Here is a 25617-nt window from a genome sequence, read left to right on the forward strand (position 1 = left end):
CCAAGTACTGCACCTACTGCTGACAGCAGGAGATGATGCTCACTTAATAACGAAGTTATACAAGACACAGGTCGAAAGCATACTGGACCCACTACAACCTCAAAGGGAGAGATGGGAGAGGGCCTTGGTTAGGGATCTCACGGACTCGGAATGGCGGATGGGAATAGCATACCCGCGGGGCGTATCAAGGAACACACGACTAAGATATACCCAATTCAACTAATTACATAGGACGTACCTTACCCCACATAGATTGACTTTAATATACAGAGGAACTCCCAAGGTATGCCCTAAATGTAATGAGGTGGACGCTGACTTTGACCACATGGTGTGGCACTGCCCTGACATTCGGAGGGGATGGGGAGCGGTGGTATCCGAACTGAAAGAGTTGCTCGAGATCGAGGTAACCCAAACTCCAGCTGTGTGCCTCCTAGGCCTAAAAACAGGATTAGTAGTGGGGAAGATAAAGGAACGCTTCCTGGATCTGGCACTGGTACTATTTAGGAAATTAATAGCACTTGGCTGGGGGTCACACAGGAGCCCCTCCCTGAGTGAATGGAGACGCGATGGGCTGAAATGGGCCAGAGCCGAGCTACAAGCCCTTAAATGTGAAGAAGCGCGGGGCATACGACTAACACCCATTGCTCCGACATGGGAAGAAATATTGATGAAGTGGGAACAAATAGTCAAGGGAGAGGAAGGAGCGGAGAAGGCGACAGTTGACAAGTGAGACCTGATAATGAGAAACAGAGGACACGAATTACGGGTTGGGACATGCGAGTAGAGAGGGAAGGACAGGCCCACAACAGAAGGGAGAGATATATTAAGAAATCAGACCGAGATATAGACCCCCTCAGACCCCTCACCGATCGGGCCCGAGAGTAACAGGACACACTGGGGAGACCCCAGACATGCACTGAGAGGCAACACAGGGATGTAGACGGTAATGAGAGCCGGGCCTCCTCCCTGGTACGAGCCTGCCCCACATCTTACAGTAACTATCCTTAGCATGCTCCCACGCGCACCATCATGTTAATAGGTTGTTAAGAGTTTGGTTAAGACAATTGGAAGAAAAGGGGGGGGGAATAGCATATTACAAGACAGAGGTTTCTGGAGAAGCTACACTCAAGCACATGACAGAGAACGTGTAACAGCGAAACACACTCATAGAGACAAGGTAACAGATAAGATAAATGGCGAATACAAACGTGCACTGTGGAAAGCAAGTAACATTGGCAAATGATATGACAAGAAACTGTTGAGTCATATTATTGTTTGTATTTAACCCACGATAAAATGTGAATAAAAAATATATTTAAAAAAAAAAGTATTAGTAATGAAGCATGTTCTGTGTACACCTTCTGTGCAGATGATGTCCCGTCCCATCCCATTTTGTCCTCCTTTACTGTTATGTGGTACAACAGAGTTCAGCATGTCCTGTGATACCATACACCCAAGTGGGATGAAAAATGTGGCTGGTCGTAAAAAGGGTGTAGCAAGAGAAGCGTCTCTAGGAAACCTTTACAAGAGGCACAGCCTTTGCAACTAAAAGAAACAACTTAATACATGTGAAACAGAGTCTTGTGCTAGACAAATTCATAAATAAGCAACAGCATATTTTAATTAGCAGTTTATACAGCAACTTTATCCTTAGCTTTAAACAGAATAGTTGATAAAGTAAATTTAAAAGTAAGTGGAAATAACCACTTGACTGCTTAATCCCCCGTGTTACAAAGGGGATTCAAAAAACATTGCAATGCAGCACTAGCATGTGACAGGGAGGGCAGATGCAGTTTGCTTTTTTTCTTCAGCCAGTGAACAACAGAAATAGAATGCACTGTAGGGAACTGTTTCAACATGAGAAGAAATGTCATTCCCTTTGTAGCTGATCAACTGCTATAGTTGGACAATACCTTGATTATGAGGTAACCCACTCATCTGGTCTACTGACTAACCACCTCCACTAGCACTTGAAGCTCACTCTCTTAGAATGTCAACTTCTGCAGAGGCCATGGAGTCCACCACAGGTGTTTTTTTTGCATGTGGACGTTAGTTCTTGGCAGTGGATAGCAATGAATGTAGTGGAGTTTTTGTCACTAATTAAGGTTTCTGGGTTGGCTGTCAGGGCTTGGGGTCTGTAGCGTCTGAAGTTAGTTTTGTATATGCCAGTGGAATTGGGGTCGCTAAGGTAACATTATGGGCCTCATTACTTCAGAGCGCCACACTTGAAGGTGGCAGTCAGGACCGCTGCTCTTGCGGCGGTCCGACCGTCACATTAAAACCCTGGTGGTCAGACCGCCAGGGAAGCGCCAGGATCCATGATTCCGGTGACCTGGCGGTGGCAGAGACTGTAATGCGCCAGGGCAGCACTGCGCTGTCCTGCGGATTACAAACTTGTTATCCGCCAGCCTTTTCATGGCAATAACACTGCCATGAAAAGGCTGGCAGAGAACAGGTGCAGGTGGCCACAAGGTGGACCCTGCAGAGCCCATGCTGAGCACCGTCTCAATGTTTGCAGACAGTGAACAGTACGAGGGTGCTGGAGCGCCCTGCGGGCTACAGCATTGCAGTCGGTTTGATTACGAGCCAGAGGCAATGCTGTAGCCTGTTTCCCGCTAGGCGGAAACTGAGGCTTTCGCACGGGTGATAGTGCGCTTTACAAATACACACAACATAACAACAAAGGTGTTTGCAGGGATATTTATAATTTATTAATCATACAACTCAGGCATGATCCTACAGTTTTCAACAAGATAGAACAATACAATCAAACACCTGGTTCTTTACATAAAACATTAAATACAATTAATTACATGAAAATGAATTGGTGTAAGTCATTTAATTTCTATTACTTCATTCCTGATTATATGATGACTCCTAAACTGACACATAATGTTGTATTCGAATTTAACACTATGTTAACAAGTAAAATTCTGACAAAGTGTGTATACTGCCTTGTGAGGTATTATTATAATCACCCTTCAGAAGAAACCTGATGATTGTCATTAATGTACATCTCACACTGAGTCTACCTGAAATACTTCAAGTCTACAGTGGTAATAGAACTATTCAAAGATCATCTGGCCAAGCCCTTAACTACTCCATCTTAGATTGTTTTCCCCGCAGAGGGTGAGGTAGGAGTTGTGTATGTTAGTAATAGTGCCCATGCAATGGAATGAATACGTATGTACATAATAAAGGTTAAAGTAATATATTTACAAATGTACAAATGTTCAGGATCTACTTCTAAACGGCTACAGGCTCCCGGGGAGGCGGGTGGGCGCATGTGAATCTGCAGCGACTCATGCCACGAACAGATGTACACTGGGTAAGTGACATTTTCCGTTCGATGGCATGTGTAGCTGCAGAGAGATTCTAACTAGGGAGGAGTCCCTCGGTCTCGTGACTCGAAAAGACTTCTTCTTAGAAAAACAACTTGTAACACTCCGAGCCCAACACCAGACGGCGGACTGTGCACAGCATGTGTATCTGCAGCTACACATGCCATCGAACACACACACACATATATATATATATATATATATATATATATATATATACACACACACACACATATATTTTATACAAACACACATGGACATTAAAGTCATAAACAGAAAATGATTACCATTATGCAGGGGCCTTTGTAAAGCTGTTCTACAATTTCCAAACACCTTGTTAAGCTCTTCGTAATAATTAGATTTTGCAAGTAAACGAAGATTGTTTGGCAATTTTTCCAAAGTGTTCATTGGCAAACATAACTTATGCGATTAAATCTACATAAATACACTCTTAAAAAATGTAGAGTTCCTTACCTAGAGTGGATCGGTTTCTGCTGACCAGCCAGCAATGATAGCCAAAAAGAAACAACAAACTGACAAAAAACATCACCGACACAAAGAGAAGGAATAGAATGTGGAACTTCGATCGACTGTTTTCCAGTGTCCCCTGAGAAAAGAAGAATAAGCAAGTTATAAGAAATAAAGTTCACCATGATATAAGCCTTGTATGTGCAACTGTGAAAAAAGTTTATTACATTTTAAAAGTAAAGATATCTTTATGCTAAATATTAATGTCAATTACTTTTATATATTTATTTTAAATGTAGGACAAAATAAGTTTTTAAGTTATATTTGACATAATTTACAGATATTAAATTAAAATTATTTTTATGAAGTTTAAATTGAAAAAACCCAACTATAGTAAAACACATATTTTTATTATGTATTAACAGTCATTAAAAGTGATGTATAGATTTAATTAAAAGTAATTTAATTATGTTTTGGAACAAATTAATGTTACATTAATTTGTAAATTATTTTTTAACACATCTTAAAATCAAATAATAAACAAAATATAGATTTCTATGAGAGGTGTCGCAGTACCCGTGGTTTACCTGAATTTACTCCAGCTCTGAGCTGGAGTACATTTACTAACGGTTTGGACCCTTTACAGGCTGTAGTGACTTTAGAAATGCATTTAGCAAATAAAATGGGCTTACTCCTTTTGGGTGTGTGAACCTCCCTTCCTAAACCCCCCCTACCTAACCCTTCCTTAAATCCCACCTATTGGGTCGTGGCCTGAGCGTCAAGATGGCGGACGCACTTTGATAGTGCTCTGGACCCCTTCGTCATCCGCTCAAACCACCTGCTGAATTAGACCTGCAGCAACTTTCAAATTTACTCCTATAAGCCCCCCAGCGGGGGCAGTGCAAAAGGCGACAACCGCGGCGGCTGTGGTGCCCCGATGAGGTCGAGGGGCTCACCCGACCGCGGGGATCAGTATGGCGACGAGGGCCGACCCAAACAGCAGAGGTGTGCGCACTCTCTAAGCGCAACTGCGGAGCAGAGTTGCAGGGCGGGCGGTGCGCCTGGCCCATCTGCCGCCGTATCCACGCGGAGCCCCCTGGAAGGGGCCTCCGACGGGGGGAGACCCCCAGCTGACGCCCGAGGAGCGGGCATGGCGCCCGGCCGTCTCCGGGCCTGTGGAGGAACACTACCCTTGGTGGCCGTAGGTGCCTTGGGGCTCTCTCCTGCGGCCCGGGGCCGCGAGGGATTAATCACTGGTCGGCCCCGCGGAGGGGGCGAGCTGGCCCGAGCAGCACGCTCCCCTGGTGGGGACCCCGGGCGGGGCGTCCCCCCGACGCGGCTGGCACCAGCAGCGAGACACGCCTCGTGGAGAGATCGCCCTGGTAAAGACGGCCCTCCGCTGGGAGTGCGGGGGCTTGGACCACCCGAATTAGAAGATTCAGACGAATGAAGCTTCCCCTACTGGAGCCACTCCACTTGAGAAATGCGGGACACTGGATAGCGGCGCAGAATCAGTCGGTCGATGGAGTGGTTCCCTGGTGCCCCCCGTGTGAACACAGGACATAAGAAATCCAGAGACAGGTGAGGACTGGATCTGAGGTGTGGGGGATACAGCTTGCGGCCATTTGAGTGAACAGACAATCGCTGACCGGGAGCCCGGACTTTGACTGGTCTCGGAGACAGAGGAACGGGTCTCCCCTCGAGCTGAGTGATCCCCCTGGTGTGCTTGGGGTTGTCTCTGGGTGCGGGCACGGGGGTCTACCCGAGCCTGGCGAGGGCGGAGCCGGCGACTGTGCTCTTGGGGATGAGGGGGGCCCCCGCGTGGCGGCCTTCCGTCCTGGCTGGGAGACCATCTGCCCCCCCGGACCCGATCGAGCCCCTGGTGCCCACTAGCGACAGAGACCAAAAGCCTTAATACTCTGGCTGGACTGAGCGGGCCGCCTATGTCTTGCAGGATCATGGGGAAGGATAAAGCTTCAAAGCACTCATCGGCTTCACAGCCGAAGATCGACCAGTTCACTGCGCCAGCAGCCTCATGGGGCGGTGGAGACACCCCCATCGAGAGCCACACCTCACCATACGGAGTAAACGCCATTTTACAGGCAATCCAGACCTCACAACTTGCAGTGGAGACTAAGATTGGGGAGGTGAAGGAAGACGTGGGCCTCATAAGACAAGATCTCAGAAATGCTGTGGGACGTATCACCACTGTGGAGGCCCGCTTCTCACAAACTGAGGACGACCTGGCTGACCTTAGGACCAAAGTAACCCAACTACTGTCCCGCACTGGAGAGCTGCACCGATGTGCCAAGGATGACGAAAATCGCTCCCGGCGCAACAACCTCCGCTTCATTGGTTTTCCGGAGGATGCGGAGGAAAACAAAACACTTGATTTCCTTGAGCAGTGGATTAGGTCCTGGATGTCAGAGCATGCACTCTCGCTGTGGTTCGCGATCGAACGGGCGCACAGGGCCTTGGGCCCGCAGCCCCCTCCTGGTGGTCCCAAAAGACCCCTCCTTGCACGGTTCCTCAACTTTCAAGATCTAGACAGTACCCTGAGGGAAGCCAGACGTGCCACTAACCTCTGCTGGACCAACGACAAGATCTTAATATTCCCTGATTACGCCAGGGAGGTACAGGCCCGAAGGCGGTCATTTGAACAGGTCAAACAAAAGCTCCGGGCGATGCAACTCCCCTATATGCTCCTGTTCCCGGCACGCCTAAAAGTTATCATGGCAGGCAAAACATTCTTCTTCGACGCGCCGGAAGTGGCATGGAACTGGCTGACAGAGGAGGGCGTCGGGAGCCGGATGGGTCCCACGCCGTGGGCGCCCGTGCAGGGGGTGGGGGGGGGGGGGGGGAGGGGGCAGGGCCCCAACTGGTTTCAGGGAGGGGCCGCAGACGCACCAGGTCCAGACGAGGAGAGAAGAAAGGGGCCAATGACCCGCTGGGGTGGGACCCTGATTCGGAGGCCGGCCACCAGGCCGGGGGGACAGATGCCGGGGTTCCGGATCTTCATTCCCCGGAACGGACGTCGGCAAAGGACGATCTGAGCCAGTCCCCCATACTTTGATAGGCTTCAACTGATGACACGCGGCGCCTCTGTGGAAGGCACTCGGCCTCGGGGGTTGCCACCTGACCTGCATTGAAATTCTCACACAGTTAATTGCCACTGCCCGCTGCTGGCTGATTCGCCACATTTAACTCTCATCGTCTAATACTTTAATAATCCGCCTGAATGGAGGGGTCCATCACTTCGCTGTAGAGACAGCCGACCTGGCCACGTTACCTAGTTGGGGTAGTTGGGCGACAGATGCTTCTGGGGTCGAAGTATGGGGTGGGGGGGAGTTGGAGGGTGTAAGGAAATGCCTCCTTGGCATGGTTACCCCCTGACTTTTTGCCTTTGCTGATGCCAAGTTATAATTTGAAAGTGTGCTGAGGCCTGCTAACCAGGCCCCAGCACCAGTGTTCTTGCCCTAACCTGTACCTTTGTTTCCACAATTGGCACACCCTGGCATCCAGGTAGGTCCCTTGTAACTGGTACCCCTGGGACCAAGGACCCTGATGCCAGGGAAGGTCTCTAAGGGCTGCAGCATGTCTTATGCCACCCTGGAGTCCCCTCACTCAGCACAGACACACTGCTTGCCAGCTTTGGTGTGTTGGTGGGGATAAAATGACTAAGTCGACATAGCACTCCCCTCAGGGTGCCATGTCAACCTCACACTGCCTATAGGTATGGATAAGTCACCCCTCTAGCAGGCCTTAGAGCCCTAAGACAGGGTGCACTATACCATAGGTGAGGGCATAGGTGCATAAGCACTATGCCCCTACAGTGTCTAAGCAAAACCTTAGACATTGTAAGTGCAGGGTAGCCATAAGAGTATATGGTCTGGGAGTCTGTCATACACGAACTCCACAGCACCATAATGGCTACACTGAAAACTGGGAAGTTTGGTATCAAACTTCTCAGCACAATAAATGCACACTGATGCCAGTGTACATTTTATTGTAAAATACACCCCAGAGGGCATCTTAGAGATGCCCCCTGAAACCATACCCGACTTCCAGTGTGGGGGGACTAGTTTTAGCAGCCTGCCACACACCAGACATGTTGCTGGCCACATGGGGAGAGTGCCTTTGTCACACTGTGGCTAGTAACAAAGCCTGTACTGGGTGGAGGTGCTTCTCACCTCCCCCTGCAGGAACTGTAACACCTGGCGGTGAGCCTCAAAGGCTCACCCCCTTTGTTACAGCACCCCAGGGCACTCCAGCTAGTGGAGTTGCCCGCCCCCTCCGGCCACGGACCCACTTTTGGTGGCAAGGCCGGAGGAGATAATGAGAAAAACAAGGAGAAGTCACTGGCCAGTCAGGACAGCCCCTAAGGTGTCCTGAGCTGAGGTGACTTTGACTTTTAGAAATCCTCCATCTTGCAGATGGAGGATTCCCCCAATAGGATTAGGGATGTGCCCCCCTCCCCTCAGGGAAGAGACACAAAGAGGGTGTAGCCACCCTCAGGGCTAGTAGCCATTGGCTACTAACCCCCCAGACCTAAACCCACCCCTAAATCAAGTATTTAGGGGTTCCCAGAACCTAGGTAACTAGATTCCTGCAACCTAAGACGAAGAAGGACTGCTGACCTGAAAGCCCTGCAGAGAAGACGGAGACACCAACTGCTTTGGCCCCAGCTCTACCGGCCTGTCTCCCCACTTCAAGAAAAACTGCAACAGCAACACGTTCCACAGAGTCCAGCGACCTCTGAAGCCTCAGAGGACTACCCTGCATCTAAAAGGACCAAGAACTCCTGAGGACAGCGGCTCTGCTCCAAAAAAGAAACATCTTTGCAACAAAGAAGCAACTTTTAAAGAACACACGTTTCCCGCCGGAAGCGTGAGACTTTGCACTCTGCACCCGACGCCCCCGGCTCGACTTGTGGAGAACCAACACTACAGGGAGGACTCCCCGGCGACTACGAGCCCATGAGTAGCCAGAGTTGACCCCCCTGACCCCCCACAGCGACGCCTGCAGAGGGAATCCAGAGGCTCCCCCTGACCGCGACTGCCTGCTTCAAAGAACCCGACGCCTGGTAAGGACACTGCACCTGCAGCCCCCAGGACCTGAAGGATCCGACCTCCAGTGCAGGAGCAAACCCCAGGTGGCCCTCTCCCTTGCCCAGGTGGTGGCTTCCCCGAGGAGCCCCCCCTTGCCTGCCTGCCTGCTTTGCTGAAGAGACCCCTGGGTCTCCCATTGAACTACATTGCAAACCCGACGCATGTTTGCATCCTGCACCCGGCCGCCCCTGTGCCGCTGAGGGTGTACTTTGTGTGCTGACTTGTGTCCCCCCCGGTGCCCTACAAAACCCCCCTGGTCTGCCCTCCGAAGACGCGGGTACCTACCTGCTGGCAGACTGGAACCGGGGCACCCCCTTCTCCATTGAAGCCTATGTGTTTTGGGCACCACTTTGACCTCAGCACCTGACCGGCCCTGAGCTGCTGGTGTGGTAACTTTGGGGTTGCCCTGAACCCCCAACGGTGGGCTACCTTGGACCCAACTTTGAACCCTGTAGGTGGTTTACTTACCTGCAAAACTAACAAAAACTTACCTCCTCCAGGGACTGTTGAAAATTGCACGGTGTCCAGTTTTAAAATAGCTTATTGCCATTTGTGTGAAAACTGTATATGCTATTTTGCTAATTCAAAGTTCCTAAAGTTCCTAAGTGAAATACCTTTCATTTAAAGTATTGTTTGTAAATCTTGAACCTGTGGTTCTTAAAATAAACTAAGAAAATATATTTTTCTATATAAATACCTATTGGCCTGGAATTGTCTTTGAGTGTGTGTTCCTCATTTATTGCCTGTGTGTGTACAACAAATGCTTAACACTACCCTCTGATAAGCCTACTGCTCGACCACACTACCACAAAATAGAGCATTAGTATTATCTCTTTTTGCCACTATCTTACCTCTAAGGGGAACCCCTGGACTCTGTGTCTGCTATTTCTTACTTTGAAATAGTACATACAGAGCCAACTTCCTACAGGGGGTACGAAGTTAACAAAGGGACTTAGAGGCGTTACTTGGTTAAGTTTCCTTTTCCTCAGCACTGTTTTTGTTTTCATTATTGTTATTGTTTGCCTGGGACAACTGAACCTGGACCCCACCATGGGTTCCCAATATCACAACACGTTGACACAATGGATAAGTGGCCCACACTCACTCAAGTACTGTTGTGGAACGTAAACGGCCTGCTAGATAAAATTAAGAGGTCTGCAGTATTTAGTACTCTTCGTAGATACGCTCCCTCAGTGGTCCTGTTGCAGGAAACCCACCTCCTAGGTACCCTCTGCTCTCGGTTGACACGGGGAGGCTACAACAAAGTATACCACGCAGGTTTCACTCGCGGATCAAGGGGAGTAGCCATTTTCCTTCACCGCTCACTGCCAATAGTTGTCACATCGGCAAGGTCTGACCCGCAGGGGAGGTTTGTGACGGTGTCTGGGTCGCTTCACGGATCCCAGTGTAATTTTGTTTGCACATATGCCCCCCCAGCCAGCTTCGACAATTTCTTAGTCGCACTTCGCCGTGCCTTGATTGACCTTCCCCAGGGTGCCACTATAGTGGGTGGAGACTTTAACTCATTGGACGTTTCAGGGACAATATCGACCTCCCGAGCAGTAAGGGCAGCAAGCTTGCGTAAATGGGCGGATGGCCTTGGCATGTGTGAAGTATGGAGAACTTGGCACCCCAGAATGAAACAATACACTCACACTTCAGCTGCCCACCAATCACATGCTAGAATTGACCTTATATTTATGCCGGCCCAGGATGTACCTAATGTCACCGGCACAGAGATCTTGCCCCGGGGGGTTTCCGATCACTCACCACTACGAATCAAACTAGGCGGCCTAGACCCGACCCGACGTCCGCTGTGGCGTCTAAATGCTTGGCACCTGCAAGAAGACGAGTACGCCCAAGATATCAGAGACCATTTTGTCCAATATTTTGAACATAACTTGGGCACAGTGCGATCCCCAGGCACAATTTGGGTGGCGTGTAAAGCCACCCTTCAAGGTTACGCCAAACATCTCGTTCGTATCCGGGAATGCGCCAGGGACGAACAATTGTCAGCTCTAGAGGCCACGGCACTGCGACTCGAACGCCAACGCTCGGGTGATATGTCCACCCCCATACTAAGACAACTCACTAAGACTAGGAAGGAGATTAGACATCTAACCCTTGAATCCACAAAACGCATCTGGAGAGCGAAAACTGCCCGTATATACGGCTGGGGAGACAAAAATGGAAAGCTCCTACATTGGCTAGCCACACGGCCCCTAGCCGATAGAGTCATTCCTGAAATCCTTGATGCGTCGGGTGCACTCGTCAATTTCCCATGTGATATCGCACAGACCTTTGCTTCCTATTACGGGCGGCTGTACGCGGAATGCCCAAGACCTCCAGCCGAAAGAGAGTTTCCTCTTTTGGGGGACGTGGTGCTCCCCCAAATATCACATGCAGAGAGAGAGGCTCTAGACGCGGATATAACCCTCGCAGAAGTAAAAGGGGCGATATCAGCCTCTCGACAGGTAAAACCCCCGGCCCAGACAGCTTCCCGCCGGAGCTCTATCGTCATTGTAGCGAGACATTAAGCCCTCACCTCATTAACATGTACGAGGAAGCTGAAAAGGAAGGCCATTTTCCCTCTGAGATAGACCAGGCCACTATTGTAGTAATCCCCAAAACCCAGTCCCTGTCCCGTAACTGCTCAGCATACCGGCCAATCTCCCTTCTTAATACCGAAATCAAAGTATTGTCAACGATACTAGCTACCAGATTGAAACCTGCTCTCCCCATGTTGGTGCACCCCGACCAGTGCGAGTTCATGCCCTCACGCAGCACTAGACACTGCATTAGACGGCTGCACTCGGCTCTAGCACATCGGGGTGCCCTGTCTCGGTCACCACTAGCCCTTCTCCTACTAGACTTCGAAAAAGCTTTTGATACGGTAGACTGGTCCTACTTGGAACAAGTTCTCCGGCGCAATGGGATTGGACCAAAGTTCTGAGGCCTCGTTAAATTACTTTACTCCAGTCCGACAGCATGTGTACAAGTAAACGGAGTGGTCTCCGACTCGTTTTTCATATGTCGTGGCACCCGCCAGGGATGCCCCCTATCCCTGTTGCTTTTTGCACTCGTGATAGAACCATTGGCGAAACTACTGCGGGAAGACCCCCTGATGGAGGGCTGGGCGTGGCCTGAAAGCCCAGAGGACAGAGTGGCTCTTTATGCGGAAGACGTCCTCATTTACATTTCAAACCCGGCCACAAGTGGTCCACGGATCCTTGAACTCCTAGACCTCTTCTTCCAGGCCTGGGGCCTGGCTTTAAACCCCAGCAAGTCCCTCCTGGTCCCTCTACACCCATCCAGAGAGTGTATCGACTGGCAAAATAACATCCCAATCCGCAGGAATAATTTCAAGTATCTGGGCATACACGTAGCCTTACTGCCCGAGCAGGCATGGGAGCTAAACGTTACGCCGCTCACCAAAAAAGTCAAAGTTGACCTCCAAAAATGGCAGGCCCTGCCCCTCAACTTGCTGGGCAGAATAGCCCTCTACAAAATGATGATACTCCCTAGATTCCTATACCTCCTGCAGAATTTTCCACATTCTATCCCCCGAAAGTGGTTTGTCGAAATGGACACAGTGGCGCGCAGATTCATGTGGTTCGGCTCCCGACCTAAACTGGCCCTAGCTACTTGTTGGAGGGATACCTATGATGGAGGGTTGGGCATGTCCAATATTTACCTCTACTATCTAGCCATTCAACTCCTGGTGATTAATGACTGGCTGGGAGGTGGATGGTCCGATCCTGCTTATAGGCGCGAGCTCCAGACTTTCGGGCACTCAGGAGTTATTGACGCCCTATATGGGGGCCGGGTCCCCCGCGACACCCCGGACGTCACGAGGGTGGTGCTGCTAGGTTGGCGTGCAGCCCAAAGAGTAAAGGGCTGGGAGGGACGCCTCACCCGGCACACTCCCCTGTGGCGTGGAACTCACCTACGAGAGGCCTCAACGCTAGAGGGATTCCAAAAATGGGACAACATTGGGATATACACCCTAGGGGACGTCTGGGGCGAGTCACTTATGCGGTCCTTTCCAGATTTCCAAAACACTTACTCCCTACACAAAACTCAATTTCACAAATATTTACAACTCAGATACGCGCTTCTGGTACATGTCAAACCGGGTGACACGGTCCCTGAAAGTAGCCCTGTAGAGGCGAAGATCCTGATGGGTGAACTGCGCAAAAAAGGGGTCTCCCAACTTTACCACTCTCTGCTCTCCAATACCGCCCCGCCCTTGGGGGTCTTCGCCGGAAGTGGGAGGGCTGGGTGGGCCCAATTGAAGAGGCAGATTGGATTGATGCATTAATGGCCCCTAAGACCCTATCAATGTCATCCTGATTCCGAGCATTACAAACATTCTTCCTTCACACAGCCTACCTCTCGCCTTTGAGACTTTCCAGGGCTAACCTGCGACGGTCCTCTAATTGTCCTCGATGTTCCACCCCTGATGCTGACTTCTTCCACATGGTCTGGGCATGCCCCGTTATTTCGACATACTGGAGGGCAGTGGTGATTGAAATCTAAAAGGTCCTACACACGGAGGTGGACGCTGCCCCCCTCCCCCTTCTCCTGGGGGCGATGGGGGAGATGGACTTAAGGAGAGCGGACCGTATTTTTGTTGGAGTGGCTTGTCTGGTGACAAAGAGGGACATTATGACGGAATGGAAGGCGGGAACGGCCCCCTCATTGTCTAAATGGAGGCGGGGTGTTGATTGGTGCGCACGATGTGAGAAGCCCGTGTATGAGGCAAGGGGATGCCCAAGCAAATATGGCAAGATCTAGGGGAGATGGGGGTGCATGCAAAACGCCTAGCCGAGGGTATGGTGGAATCCCTTTCTTACAGACTAATAGAACTGGGACAGCCCCCAATCGGGGGCCCCCTTGGCCTCGCCGTCCCGATTGACCAAGGCCCATGTGTTACGATTAAACCTCTTTGACCTGGTATCACACAGTCGAACAGTTCCACATGTTCCACTCACACATAAAACTTAACCACGCAAGATCCAGATCATTGATCACCCATCGGTTGGTCCCAAATTCACCTTATATTATTTACCTTATTTTGTTTTACTTTACGTTATAACACTTAATGTTTGAACATTTGTTTATGACACACCATCCTGGTTAATCGTATGATTTGTCAATGCGGTATTTGTGCACCTTATGTTTTCTGCCAGTTTAAAATCAATAAAAAATATCTTTATAAAAAAAAATCCCACTTATTTTGTTATATGCATAGCCCGTTTTTCAGCCTCTCCTCCATCTCTTCCACATTCTCTACTAAGTAGTAAACTTACATGTGTGAGGGTCTTCACTACGAAAGATAGGAGCATTGGATATAGAGAGTTACACTTGTTGACATTTTATAGTACTTCAGTAGAACTGTTGTACTAAACATACTACAAAATGCAATTTGCGAATAGGCCCCTAGGAGTCTAACATGCCTCAGAGCCTCACTCACCTGGATCTTGGACCAAACCTGAAACATCAGGCTGATAGACCGAATGACCTGGACTTGTTGCTGAAGAACAAAAGACCTGAACTCCATCATTCCCAGGATCTCCCTAATGATGGAAGCCTCTGTGAGGGAATAAGGTGAGACTTTGGCTCTTTATGGTGAAACGCAACAACAGTAAAAGCTCTGCCTTTATCCAAAGACGGTCAATTGCTGGCTGCTGTGAGCTTACCTTCAGCAGCCAGTTGTCGAGGTACAAGAATAGAGACTTAGGGGGTCATTACAACCCTGGCGGTAAAAGCCGCTTACCGCTGTCAGAAGACCGCCAACATACCGCTGCGGCCGCGGTAAACCGCCATGGTCATTCTGACCCACAACAGGCAATCCGCCAAAATACAGACATTCACAAAAGTCCGCCACACCAAAGGCCAGCGAGAACCTGGCGATGACCAAACCTCCACCGTCACGGCAACAGAAATACGCTCACACTATCACGACACACGAATCCACGTGGCGGTCTTTCAACCGCGGTATTCTATTGGCGGTACACACCGCCGCGCTCAAAATACACGCACACTTACAAAACACAGCCACATTGGACAATTCGAAACACACGCACCTGATACACATACACACACCACTCCCACACACCCAATTAAATATAAAACACACACCCACATCACCCATAAACCTCCACTCCTAGAGAATCGGGACCACTCACAGAGAAATAGAGAACCGAGCACCCAGACGCGCATATTACATTCACCCAGCAATATTACCACGCACTTCACACAACACACCAATACACATCACCACACTTAGCACCACACAATCCACCCCACACATCACCCACACCACCCCATGGCACCGCAAAGACACCCCAGGTTTTCTGAGGATGAACTCAGGGTCATGGTGGAGGAAATTGTACGGGTAGAGCCACAGCTCTTCGGGACACAGGTGCAGCACACCACCATTGCCAGGAAGATGGAGCTATGGAGCAGAATAGTCGACAGGGTCAACGCTGTGCGACAGCACCCAAGAAATAGGGACGACATCAGGAAGCGGTGGAACGACCTACGGGGGAAGGTGCGTTCAATGGTATCCAGGCACAACATCGCGGTGCAGCGGACAGGCGGCGGACCCCCACCTCCTCCCCCAGAATTTACAACATGGGAGGAGCAGGTCTTGGCGATCCTGCATCCTGAGGGCCTCGCAGGAGTATCTGGAGGAATGGACTCTGGTAAGTCTCATCTTCACTACTTCATCCCCCCCACCCCACCAGCATGCCAACTCATACCCGCACCCTCACCCCCATCACACTTACTCTTTGCAAATGTCTCACCATCACAACCCACCCATCCCTACCCCAAGCCCTGCATGCGACCACAAAGCATGGACACCCATCACCAAAGCATGCCCACTGCACATCCCCATCCCCCCCCAAACCACCGTCACAAAAGCCCCCACACAGGAATGCCAGCACTGGGGTACACGGGTACCCACCTATTGCACGCTATGGCACACACAGATGCAATAACCATCCATTTAAACCCCTGCAGGACCCGAACGCCACGTCACTGCGCAGGAGGGTCCACAAATGTCCACTCCACCCCCAGAAGAGGCCCAAAGTGATGACAGCACCTCTGTCGACCTGGATCTAGATGACCAGCCCGGCCCATCGGGGACCTCGGGACAGTCGGTTCCCCTCAGACAGCCACAGGCCACAGCAGACCTTACCCCCTCTGGGAACACCAGCACAGCACCCACCCAGCGGGCCCATCCCTCTGTCCCCAGGACACGTCAATCAGCGGTGTGTCCACCACTACAGGGCACCCAGGTTAACCCACCACCTCAACAACAACAGGGACCTGGGGGCAGTGGTAGTGGGCACACGGTCCAGGGGACAGAGGCCCAGGGAAACAGGGGAACTGGGAGGGCTGCTGTGCGACAGGGGGGGGACAGGCCCAGGGAACCCACTCTCCACGAGGCCCTCTCCTCCATCATGGGAGCCTACCATCATTCCCAGGAGACAATGGCGACGGTCCTGGCCAGGTTTCAGGAGATCCAGCTCCTGCAGGAGGAACAGTATTTGGGGTTCAGGGAGGAACTACGAACCATCAGTTCCACCCTGGGCACCATTGTAGGGGCTCTGAATCAGGTAGTCACCACATTGCGGGACACTGTGGCACCACAAAGGGCCCCTGACACTAGCATGGACCAAGAACTGCCTACCACCTCTGCCGGCGCTAGTGGACAGGAGGCCCCGCCACAGGACCAACAGGCCACCAGCACCCCACCCCCTGCAGAAGGAGAACCACCCCGCAAGCGGGCCCTGAGATACAGGAAGAAGACAGAGTAAGATGTCAAGACCCCCGCCAGGAAAGGATACCTCCCTGATTGTCATCCCACTGTCCCACATTGTCACCCTGTCCATCCTTAAACTGCCCCTGCTCCACTTCCCACAGCCATTTGGACAATGCACTTGTGATACAAATAGTCTGGATTCTGCCATGGACAATCCTCCACCATCACCCCTCACCGATTTGCAACCACCCACCAATATAGAGAACTGTAATAAACACAGTTATTGCACAAAACAATCAGGATTCTGGCTGTGATTTTGTACTAATGTATTAGACATTACCGTGCCAAAATGCTTATTTACATTGTGATGCCAACATACCACTGTCACACAGCTGTAGTCCATGGGGAAACAAAGCAGATGTCACGCAGTGGGGCCCACATCTCTGAAATCGGAAGGGAAAGTCACAACTCAGTTACCATACACTGGGGGAAAAGGACAGACAGTAGAGAGGTAGTAGTGTTTAAGTATATGTAATATGCCGGTGTGGATTCTTACCTGTGTGTCATTGAAAATACTGCTGTATTACTGTGTTCCTGTTGTCTATGTCGTCTTCTTCGGCTTCCTCGTCTTCACTCTCCACAGGCTCCACAGCTGCTACAACACCACCATCTGGACCATCCTCCTGCAGAAAAGGCACCTGTTGTCGCAAAGCCAGGTTGTGAAGCATACAGCAGGCCACGATGATCTGGCACACCTTCTTTGGTGAGTAGAATAGGGATCCACCTGTCATATGGAGGCAGCAGAACCTGGCCTTCAGGAGGCCGAAGGAAGGTCCGCTCGATCACCCTCCTAGTTCACCCATGGGCCTCATTGTAGCGTTCCTCTGCCCTTGTCCTGGGATTCCTCACTGGGGTCAGTAGCCATGACAGGTTGGGGTAATCAGAGTCACCAATTAGCCACACACGTTGCCTCTGGAGTTGACCCATCACATAAGGGATGCTGCTATTCCGCATGATGTACGCGTCATGCACTGAGCCAGGGAACTTGGCATTAACATGGGAGATGTACTGGTCTGCCAAACACACCATCTGTACATTCATCGAATGATAACTCTTCCTGTTTCTGTACACCTGTTCACTCCTCTGTGGGGGAACCAAAGCCACATGGGTACCATCAATGGCACCTATGATGTTGGGGATATGTCCAAGGGCATAGAAATCACCCTTCACTGTAGGCAGATCCCCCACCTCAGGGAAAACGATGTAGCTGCGCATGTGTTTCAGCAGGGCAGACAACACTCTGGACAACACCTTGGAAAACATAGGCTGGGACATCCCTGATGATATGGCCACTGTTGTTTGAAATGACCCACTTGCAAAGAAATGGAGCACTGACAGCACCTGCACTTGAGGGGGGATCCCTGTGGGTTGGCGGATTGGTGACATCAGGTCTGGCTCCAGCTGGGCACACAGTTCATGAATAGTGGCTCGGTCAAGCCTGTATGTCAGTATGACATGTCTTTCCTCCATTGTCGACAGGTCCACCAGCGGTCTGTACACCGGAGGATGCCTCCATCTCCTCCCATGTCCCAGCGGACGGTGCCTATGAAGGACAACAGCGAGCACAGAGTCAATCAACCCACAGGTACGTAACCACAGCTTGCACATAACAAGATTCTCAATCCATTGAATGGTTTGTATGAGTGTTGATGCAAGGCCTAGGTATGTGTGACGCAGTAGAAAGTAAGCCATGTGGGCCCCTGAAATGGCGGCTGCCTGACCTGTGAAGTGCGACAATGGGATGTGAGGTAACTGCGCTGGCGTGGCACACCGTGGCGGTAGGCGGTCGAAGACTGCGGCGCTAAGCAGCATTGGTTAACATTGAACCCTATGGGTCTCAGGAGCCAATGACGATGTGCGCCGGCGGTCGCGGTACGCACCGCCGCGGTACGCACCGCCGCGGCCGCCATTTTCTATCTGCTTAATCACGCGATACCCGATCTTCGACAGGAAAGGACATACACTGCAAGTGCTGCTGTGACCTCGGTCTGGAAGAGACAATGGCTCATGCGACTGGTTAAAGGCCCCTGCCTTCACTGCTCAGGAATTGGAGAAACTTGTGGATGGGGTCCTTCCCCAGTACGCGCTACTCTACGGTCCTCCAGACCAACAGGTAAGTACACTGGGACCATGCTTTGTGGGCAATGCCTATGTTGAGTGGGGTGGATGAAAGATGGTGGGGAGGGGAGCGATTGAGGCATGCATCAAACGACGGTGAGAGCATGTGCCACATGGCAAGGGTAGGGATGGGGGGCCACTCACATTGAGCGTGCAGAAGGTGATGACTATTTTTCTCCCCCTGTACATTTCACATAGGTCAGCGCCCACCAGAAGATCGGTATTTGGCGTGCCATCGCCAAGGACGTCCGGACCCTGGGGGTACACCACAGACGGGGCACCCACTGCCGGAAGAGATGGGAGGACATCCGCCGCTGGAGCAGGAAGACGGCAGAGGCTCAGCTGGGGATGGCCTCCCAACGTGGGAGGGGTGCCAGTCGGACTTTGACCCCCCTGATGTCACGGATCCTGGCGGTGGCCTACCCCGATTTGGATGGGCGCGTGAGGACATCACAGCAGACACAAGGGGGTGAGTACACTCTCATCCTGGTGACTTAGCGCGCAGTGGAGGTGTCTGGGTGGGGGAGGAGGGCTGTGGGTATCCATAGGCCAGGGCGATTTCTGTAGGCTAGGCCCCTCCGTGAGGCATGGCCCTGTGCCCCCACCCCCCACCTCTGTAGGGTGCCAAGTACAGCTATTCATGGCCCTGTGTCATCTATGTGTGCAGATGTCGTCCATGTAGGCCATGTCCCACGGATTGAGTAGTCGACCCCAAGTGCGCGGCGTAGTGCAGGGGGCTTCTGTGTCTGTCATGTCCGCCAACGGTGTCGCCAATGCATGCACTCAACATGTCTTTATTTTCTCCCCCCCCCTTTTTTGTGGTCTTCCTGTTCATGTGTGCATTAGCATCATCAGGCGGAGGAGCAGTGGCATCGGAGCACGAGGGAGCTGCATCCCACATGGCCATGGAGGGCCATGCAACGGACTCCGAATTCACCAGTGGGACAGAGGGGGCGAGGGGAGCTCCACAGCGGGGACTCAGGCAGAGATCAGTGACACGGACTCGTCCTCTGAAGGGAGCTCCCTTGTGGTGGCGGCAACATCTGTGCCCCCCGCAACAACAGGTACAGCCGCCACCCACCGCACCAGCACCGCCCTCCCAGCAGCCCCTCAGCGTTTGCCCCGTGCCCGCTCACCCAGGAAGGTGGGCATCTCCTTCGCCCCAGGCACCTCAGGTCCTGCCCCAGTCACCCCTGCTGCCCTCAGTGAGGAGATCATTGACCTCCTGAGGGCACTCACTGTTGGGCAGTCTACCATTTTGAATGCCATCCAGGGTTTCGAAAGAGAGGTGCACCAGAGTAATGCATACCTGGAGGGCATTTATTCTGGTCAGGCTGCCCTTCAGCGATCGTTCCAGACTCTGACCTCAGCACTGATGGCAGCCATTGTCCCTGTCTCTAGCCTCCCCCCTCCAACTTCCTCCACCCATACCCTATCACCTGTACCTCTGCCTATCCCAGACACACCATCAGACCAGCCTGCACACACCTCAACACCCAAGGGAAGCTCAGCCAGACATAAGCACCACACATCACACAGGCATTCACACAAGCAACATCCACATACAGACATACCAACACCCACTGCCTCCACTGTGTCCCCCTCCTCCTCGTCTCCCTCCTCCCTCCCTGTCATGTCTCCACTCACACCTGCATGCACATCTTCAGCCACTACGTCCATCACCAGCACACACACCAGCACCCCCGCACACGTGCACTCACCACCCCCACTACCATTTACACGTCCCCTGTGTCCTCTCCCAGTGTGTCTGTGACCCCCTCTTCCAAGATACACAAACGCAGGCAGCCACCCACCCAACAGCCATCCACCTCACAACAGCCTCCAGCCCAAGCACCTGCACCCAAAGACACCAGACTTAAAACTCCTACAACCACAACCTCTTCCTCCACTCTCATACCCACTACACCTACCCGTCCCACTGCTCCTAAAAAGCTTTTCCTTTCCAAACTCAACCTCTTTCCTCCAAGTCCCCCACCCCGTCCATGTCATAGGACTACAGTCAGCACCTCAGCCACGACAAAACCGGCCCCTGTCATCACAGTCTGCCATGGACTGTGGAGTGCCCCACCCTCCAGGGCAGCCAGTTCGGTACGAAGCCAAGGCACGGGCAGCCCGCCCCCGGAGAAACATCCCAAGATAGGCAGTGGCCGGCGCGAGAGGGTGAAAACACCAGGGACTAAAACCCCTACCATGGCTGCGGCAGGAAGTGTGGAGACAGCTGGCACACCGCCCAAGGTGGGGAAGGGCCACAGGCGATCAGGGAAGGATGGGAAGGGCCGCACGCCCGACAACACCGCCATCAGCCCAGCTGGCCAGGAGGGCCCCGCCAGCCCCATCCCAGGTGGGCAGGAGGCCACCAACAGGCCCGGCACTGCAGCCCAGAAGGGCCCCGCCAGCCACAGGACAGGTGGCAATTGACCTCCCCGCCATGGCCGGATCCGCTGAACTGGGCCCTTCATCTCAAGTACCGCTGAACTGGGCCCTTCATCTCAAGTACCGCTGAACTGGGCCCTTCATCTCAAGTACCGCTGCGCTGGGCACCGCCGTCTCAAGCACCGCTGCGCTGGGCACCGCCGTCTCAAGCACCGCTGAACTGGGCCCTTCATCTCAAGTACCGCTGAACTGGGCCCTTCATCTCAAGTACCGCTGCGCTGGGCACCGCCGTCTCAAGCACCGCTGAACTGGGCCCTTCATCTCAAGTACCGCTGAACTGGGCCCTTCATCTCAAGTACCGCTGCGCTGGGCCCTTCATCTCAAGTACCGCTGCGCTGGGCACCGCCGTCTCAGGCACCGCTGAACTGGGCCCTTCATCTCAAGTACCGCTGGCCCATGAGCGGCAGAGGCTGGCCCGCATCTGTGTCGGACAGGGCTGCACGAAGCACTCTGGGCACCAGTCCCCCTCCAGAACCAGTGGAGACTGTTATCCACTTGAGAGACTGTGGCTTTGCACTCCCCAGGATGGAACAGTGGGAAGCCCACCCACTGTCTGGACTTGAGAGACTGTGGCTTTGCACTCCCCAGGATGGAACAGTGGGCAGCCCACCCACTGTAGAGACTTGTGAGACTGTGGCTTTGCACTCCCCAGGATGGAACAGTGGGCAGCCCACCCACTGTAGAGACTTGTGAGACTGTGGCTTTGCACTCCCCAGGATGGAACAGTGGGCAGCCCACCCACTGTCTGGACTTGTGAGACTGTGGCTTTGCACTCCCCAGGATGTAACAGTGGGAAGCCCACCCACTGTCTGGACTTGTGAGACTGTGGCTTTGCACTCCCCAGGATTGAGCAGTGGGCATGGAGGCCCCTCGTGGATCTGGCGTTGTGCACTCATCTGGCTGAGGTGCCCCCCCTTCCCTTCCCCCTGAGGTGCCTGTTGTTTTGCTATCTGATGCCCCTGCAGTGTTCTCTCCGTTGGAGTCAGGTATCCTGTGTGGGCTTTGCCCATGTGATTTGGGCCCAGTGGTCCACGAACAATGCCTGCTACAATGCTCGGACTTGTACATTTATGTATATAAGAGTTTTTGATGTGTATATATATTTTTTTGGCAGTATTACAATATATTCCAATGTTTAGAATCATTTCCTTTTGTATTTGCATTCTTCCGGGGGGTTTGGGGGGTGTCACTCTGATGTGTTGCTATGCATTAATGTGTGTGTTGTAGTGGGTGAGGGTGGGTGTGCCGCGTATGTGTGTACCCGTAATATTTGCGCTGTTTGTTTGTGCCGCCGTGGCGGGCGGTGTGTTGTTGTGGCGGTCGCTGTTGGCGGTTTCCGCCAGGGTTGGAATTCCATTTTTTTTCCCGCCAGCCTGTTTGCGGTTTGGCCGCAGCTTTAACACCGACCGCCAGGGTTGGAATGACCCCCCTAGTGCAGAAGATGGGCAGCACCACTGCCATTACTTGCATGTACACCTGGGGGGCACTGGTGAGACAAAACATGAGCAAAGCAAATTGAAAATGCTCCTGGCCCACAATGAACCAGTCGCAATGCCTGTGTGACTGCAGTGCAGGTATATGAAAATAAGTGCCCTGATCCAATCTCTACGGTCTAGAGAAGACAAAAATTTGAGGCAATGTGAGCATTTTTAATTTGTTCTTCTGCAAAAGAATTCTAAGATCGACCTGAAACCCCTATCCTTTTTCAGGATGAGGAACTAGTGAGAATAACAATCCTCGTCTTTCTCTGCTTCCGGCACCCTCTCTATGTCACCATTAGAAAGCAGAAGGAGTACCTCCTGAAGCAAGATGGGAGGATGCTCTGCTGAAATTTGTTTTGATGTGGGATGGATTTTGGGTAAAATGGAGAGAAAGGTAGGCCATAGCTTGTTTGAACAATTTGCAAGACCCATCTACTGGATGTGATGGATCACCAACACAAGAGAAAGGGGAAAAGCTGAATCCTGACCCCCAACTGGTTGGACATGTGCCACTGATGGAAAAATTAAAGCAGTTTGTTAACCATTGTAGCACGAGTTTGAAGATTGATGTCCACAAACAACCTTGATGGATTTGTGTCCATCGTACCGAAAGGACAGGAATATCTGCTGCACCACTAGCTGGGAAGACTGTATCTGCTTATATGTCACTCCTCTGGAATAGCCTGTAAAAGTCAGAAAGTAGTGCAACATTTTTGGCAGGGGTCAACTGCCCCAAAAAAACACCCTGCATCTCTGTGGTCCTTAAAGTGTTCCAAAGCAGAGATCACTTTCTCTCCGAAAAGGCATGTCCATTACCAAAGCCTGTACATCGCAGAAGAACCCGATGGACCTCACCCAGACATGTTGATAATGGACAACACTTGTATCGACTGCATTGCCAATGCAATATGTGTTGCCCAAACTGGCAAGAATAACATACTTGGCGGCATCCTACCATCATGCATTGCCTACTGCAGAGAAACCCTAACATACTCATGGACTGATGGCAAGACCTAGCTGGCCATGTCCCAAAAGGACATGTGTGTTTCAGTATGACAGACAGGCTGCATTTACAGATCATAGGACAAGCTGGAAAACATATGTTTGAATTCTCCGTCTACAGGGTTGGTCAGAAACTAGTTACGGTTCACCTAGCCTGCACAAAATACGGCCCTCTGAAGTGGGGTGCTTGATGAGGAAATGCAGATCACCAGGAGCCACTCAAGATCTGTCTAACTGAGGTATAAAGCCCAATGGTATAAGACATCAATGGTGAAATAAAGGGGGAGCAAGCCATCCTCTTTTCATCGTCATCAATATCCTGGTAAGCACCCTTCTCTGGGACAGTCAGAATAAGAGAATGGAGCCTCTGTTGATAGCTGCGATGTTGAATAGGCAGAAGGTTAAAATAAGGGCACATGACAACCGCTTTTGCAACCTCATACCATTACATTGTTCGAGCTCACGCCAATATTGGTTCAGGATCAGATATGGGTGTCGGTGCTGGGTCATCTGCAGGCACCAGTGGTGCTGAGAACTGGAGTGAATTCCGGGGCTGAGGCAGAAGTCTATGCAGGAGTTGGGAAGGGCCCAGTAACAACAGGTACTGAGGGGACAGACAGTGGAAGGAATAGACCCGCTGGCAGCGACAAGACTAGCAACACTTATGGTTCTTTGGCACCCATAGGTGTGCCATAGTGAGCCAGAAGCACACTGTAAATGAGTAACATGGGCTTGATTTGGTGCAGTCGACAACAGACTGGAAAACTTGGGGCGTGTTAGGGCCAACTGAGAAATCCACTCTGTGGCTGGTAATCGCCATGGAATGTGACTCACATCTTGACTGCTTTTTCTTTTGAGTCAGAGTGACGGGATTATGTTGAGTTGCGCTTTGCTATTTTATTCTACTTTTTTGACTTGTACTTTGACTTGACTTTGACTGGAGAACTTTGAGTGGTAAATGGAGCAGCTGTGGGGAAGGTCCGGTAACCGAAGGCGAGACCAGACCTGCAACTACGCTAATGCTGCAACCTCATGTCCCAGTCTCTGATCACCTTTGGATGAAGTAAGGCGCCGTTATCACAAAACTTTGAATCCAGGCACCAAAGGCACACCTCATGTGGGTCTGTGACTGACATCTGCTTCTTGTCGTAATGGCATGGCTTGAATCCTGTTGTTTTCGGTGACAGTGTGCAGGATTGTCCTTATTTGCAGCTCCACTCTATTACTTTATGGGTTGTATAGAGTCACAGTGCAGCTGCATGATGCCACCTTGCAGTGTCCAGGAGCACTGCTACACAAGAATTAGTAAGATTCAGTCCGGTGCATGGGTCACATGTGCACATCCATCTGAAACTGTGTGCACTGGTGCACCAGCTATGCATTTTCTCCTTTCATAGGTTCTATTTTTCTTTCCTTCTCCTTTTTCATTTTGAATTTTTCTTGAACAGCTCCGTGGATGCTTCTGGGCACCCATTAACTGCTCGGTTCATCTGCAGAGTACCACATTCCGCGTGGCCACTGCTAGTAAACTGAGTGGCTACCTTGAAGGTTACTGCCTAAAGTATATCACTGTTTTACCTTTTCAATATCACATGTTCACATTTAGGAGCAACATGTCAGTCATCTTGGATTGGTATCCAGTTAATGACTAAACACTATACCATACCAATATGGCTGCTCACTGCTATGATTAATTTGTTTTACTATTCTTCAATCTAAGCACATGCTAGCCATGTTTATACAGTAGCATTTTTCTTTTTTCTACTTTTATTCTTTTAATGTATCTTATATATGCTTGATAAATTTGAGTA

General features: G+C 51.4%; 1 protein-coding gene across 1 annotated transcript in view; it reads right to left on the reverse strand.

Annotated features, from left to right (window-relative positions):
* Nucleotides 1-25617, reverse strand: part of ZDHHC15 (zinc finger DHHC-type palmitoyltransferase 15) — a 170868-nt gene that overhangs the window by 44401 nt on the left and 100850 nt on the right. The window contains exon 8 of the mRNA XM_069211028.1: nt 3816-3948. Coding sequence (XP_069067129.1) covers nt 3816-3948 — 133 coding nt within the window. The remainder of the gene's footprint in view (nt 1-3815; nt 3949-25617) is intronic.

This window comes from Pleurodeles waltl, chromosome 2_1 (genome assembly GCF_031143425.1).
Source record: "Pleurodeles waltl isolate 20211129_DDA chromosome 2_1, aPleWal1.hap1.20221129, whole genome shotgun sequence".
Classification (NCBI taxonomy): domain Eukaryota; kingdom Metazoa; phylum Chordata; class Amphibia; order Caudata; family Salamandridae; genus Pleurodeles; species Pleurodeles waltl.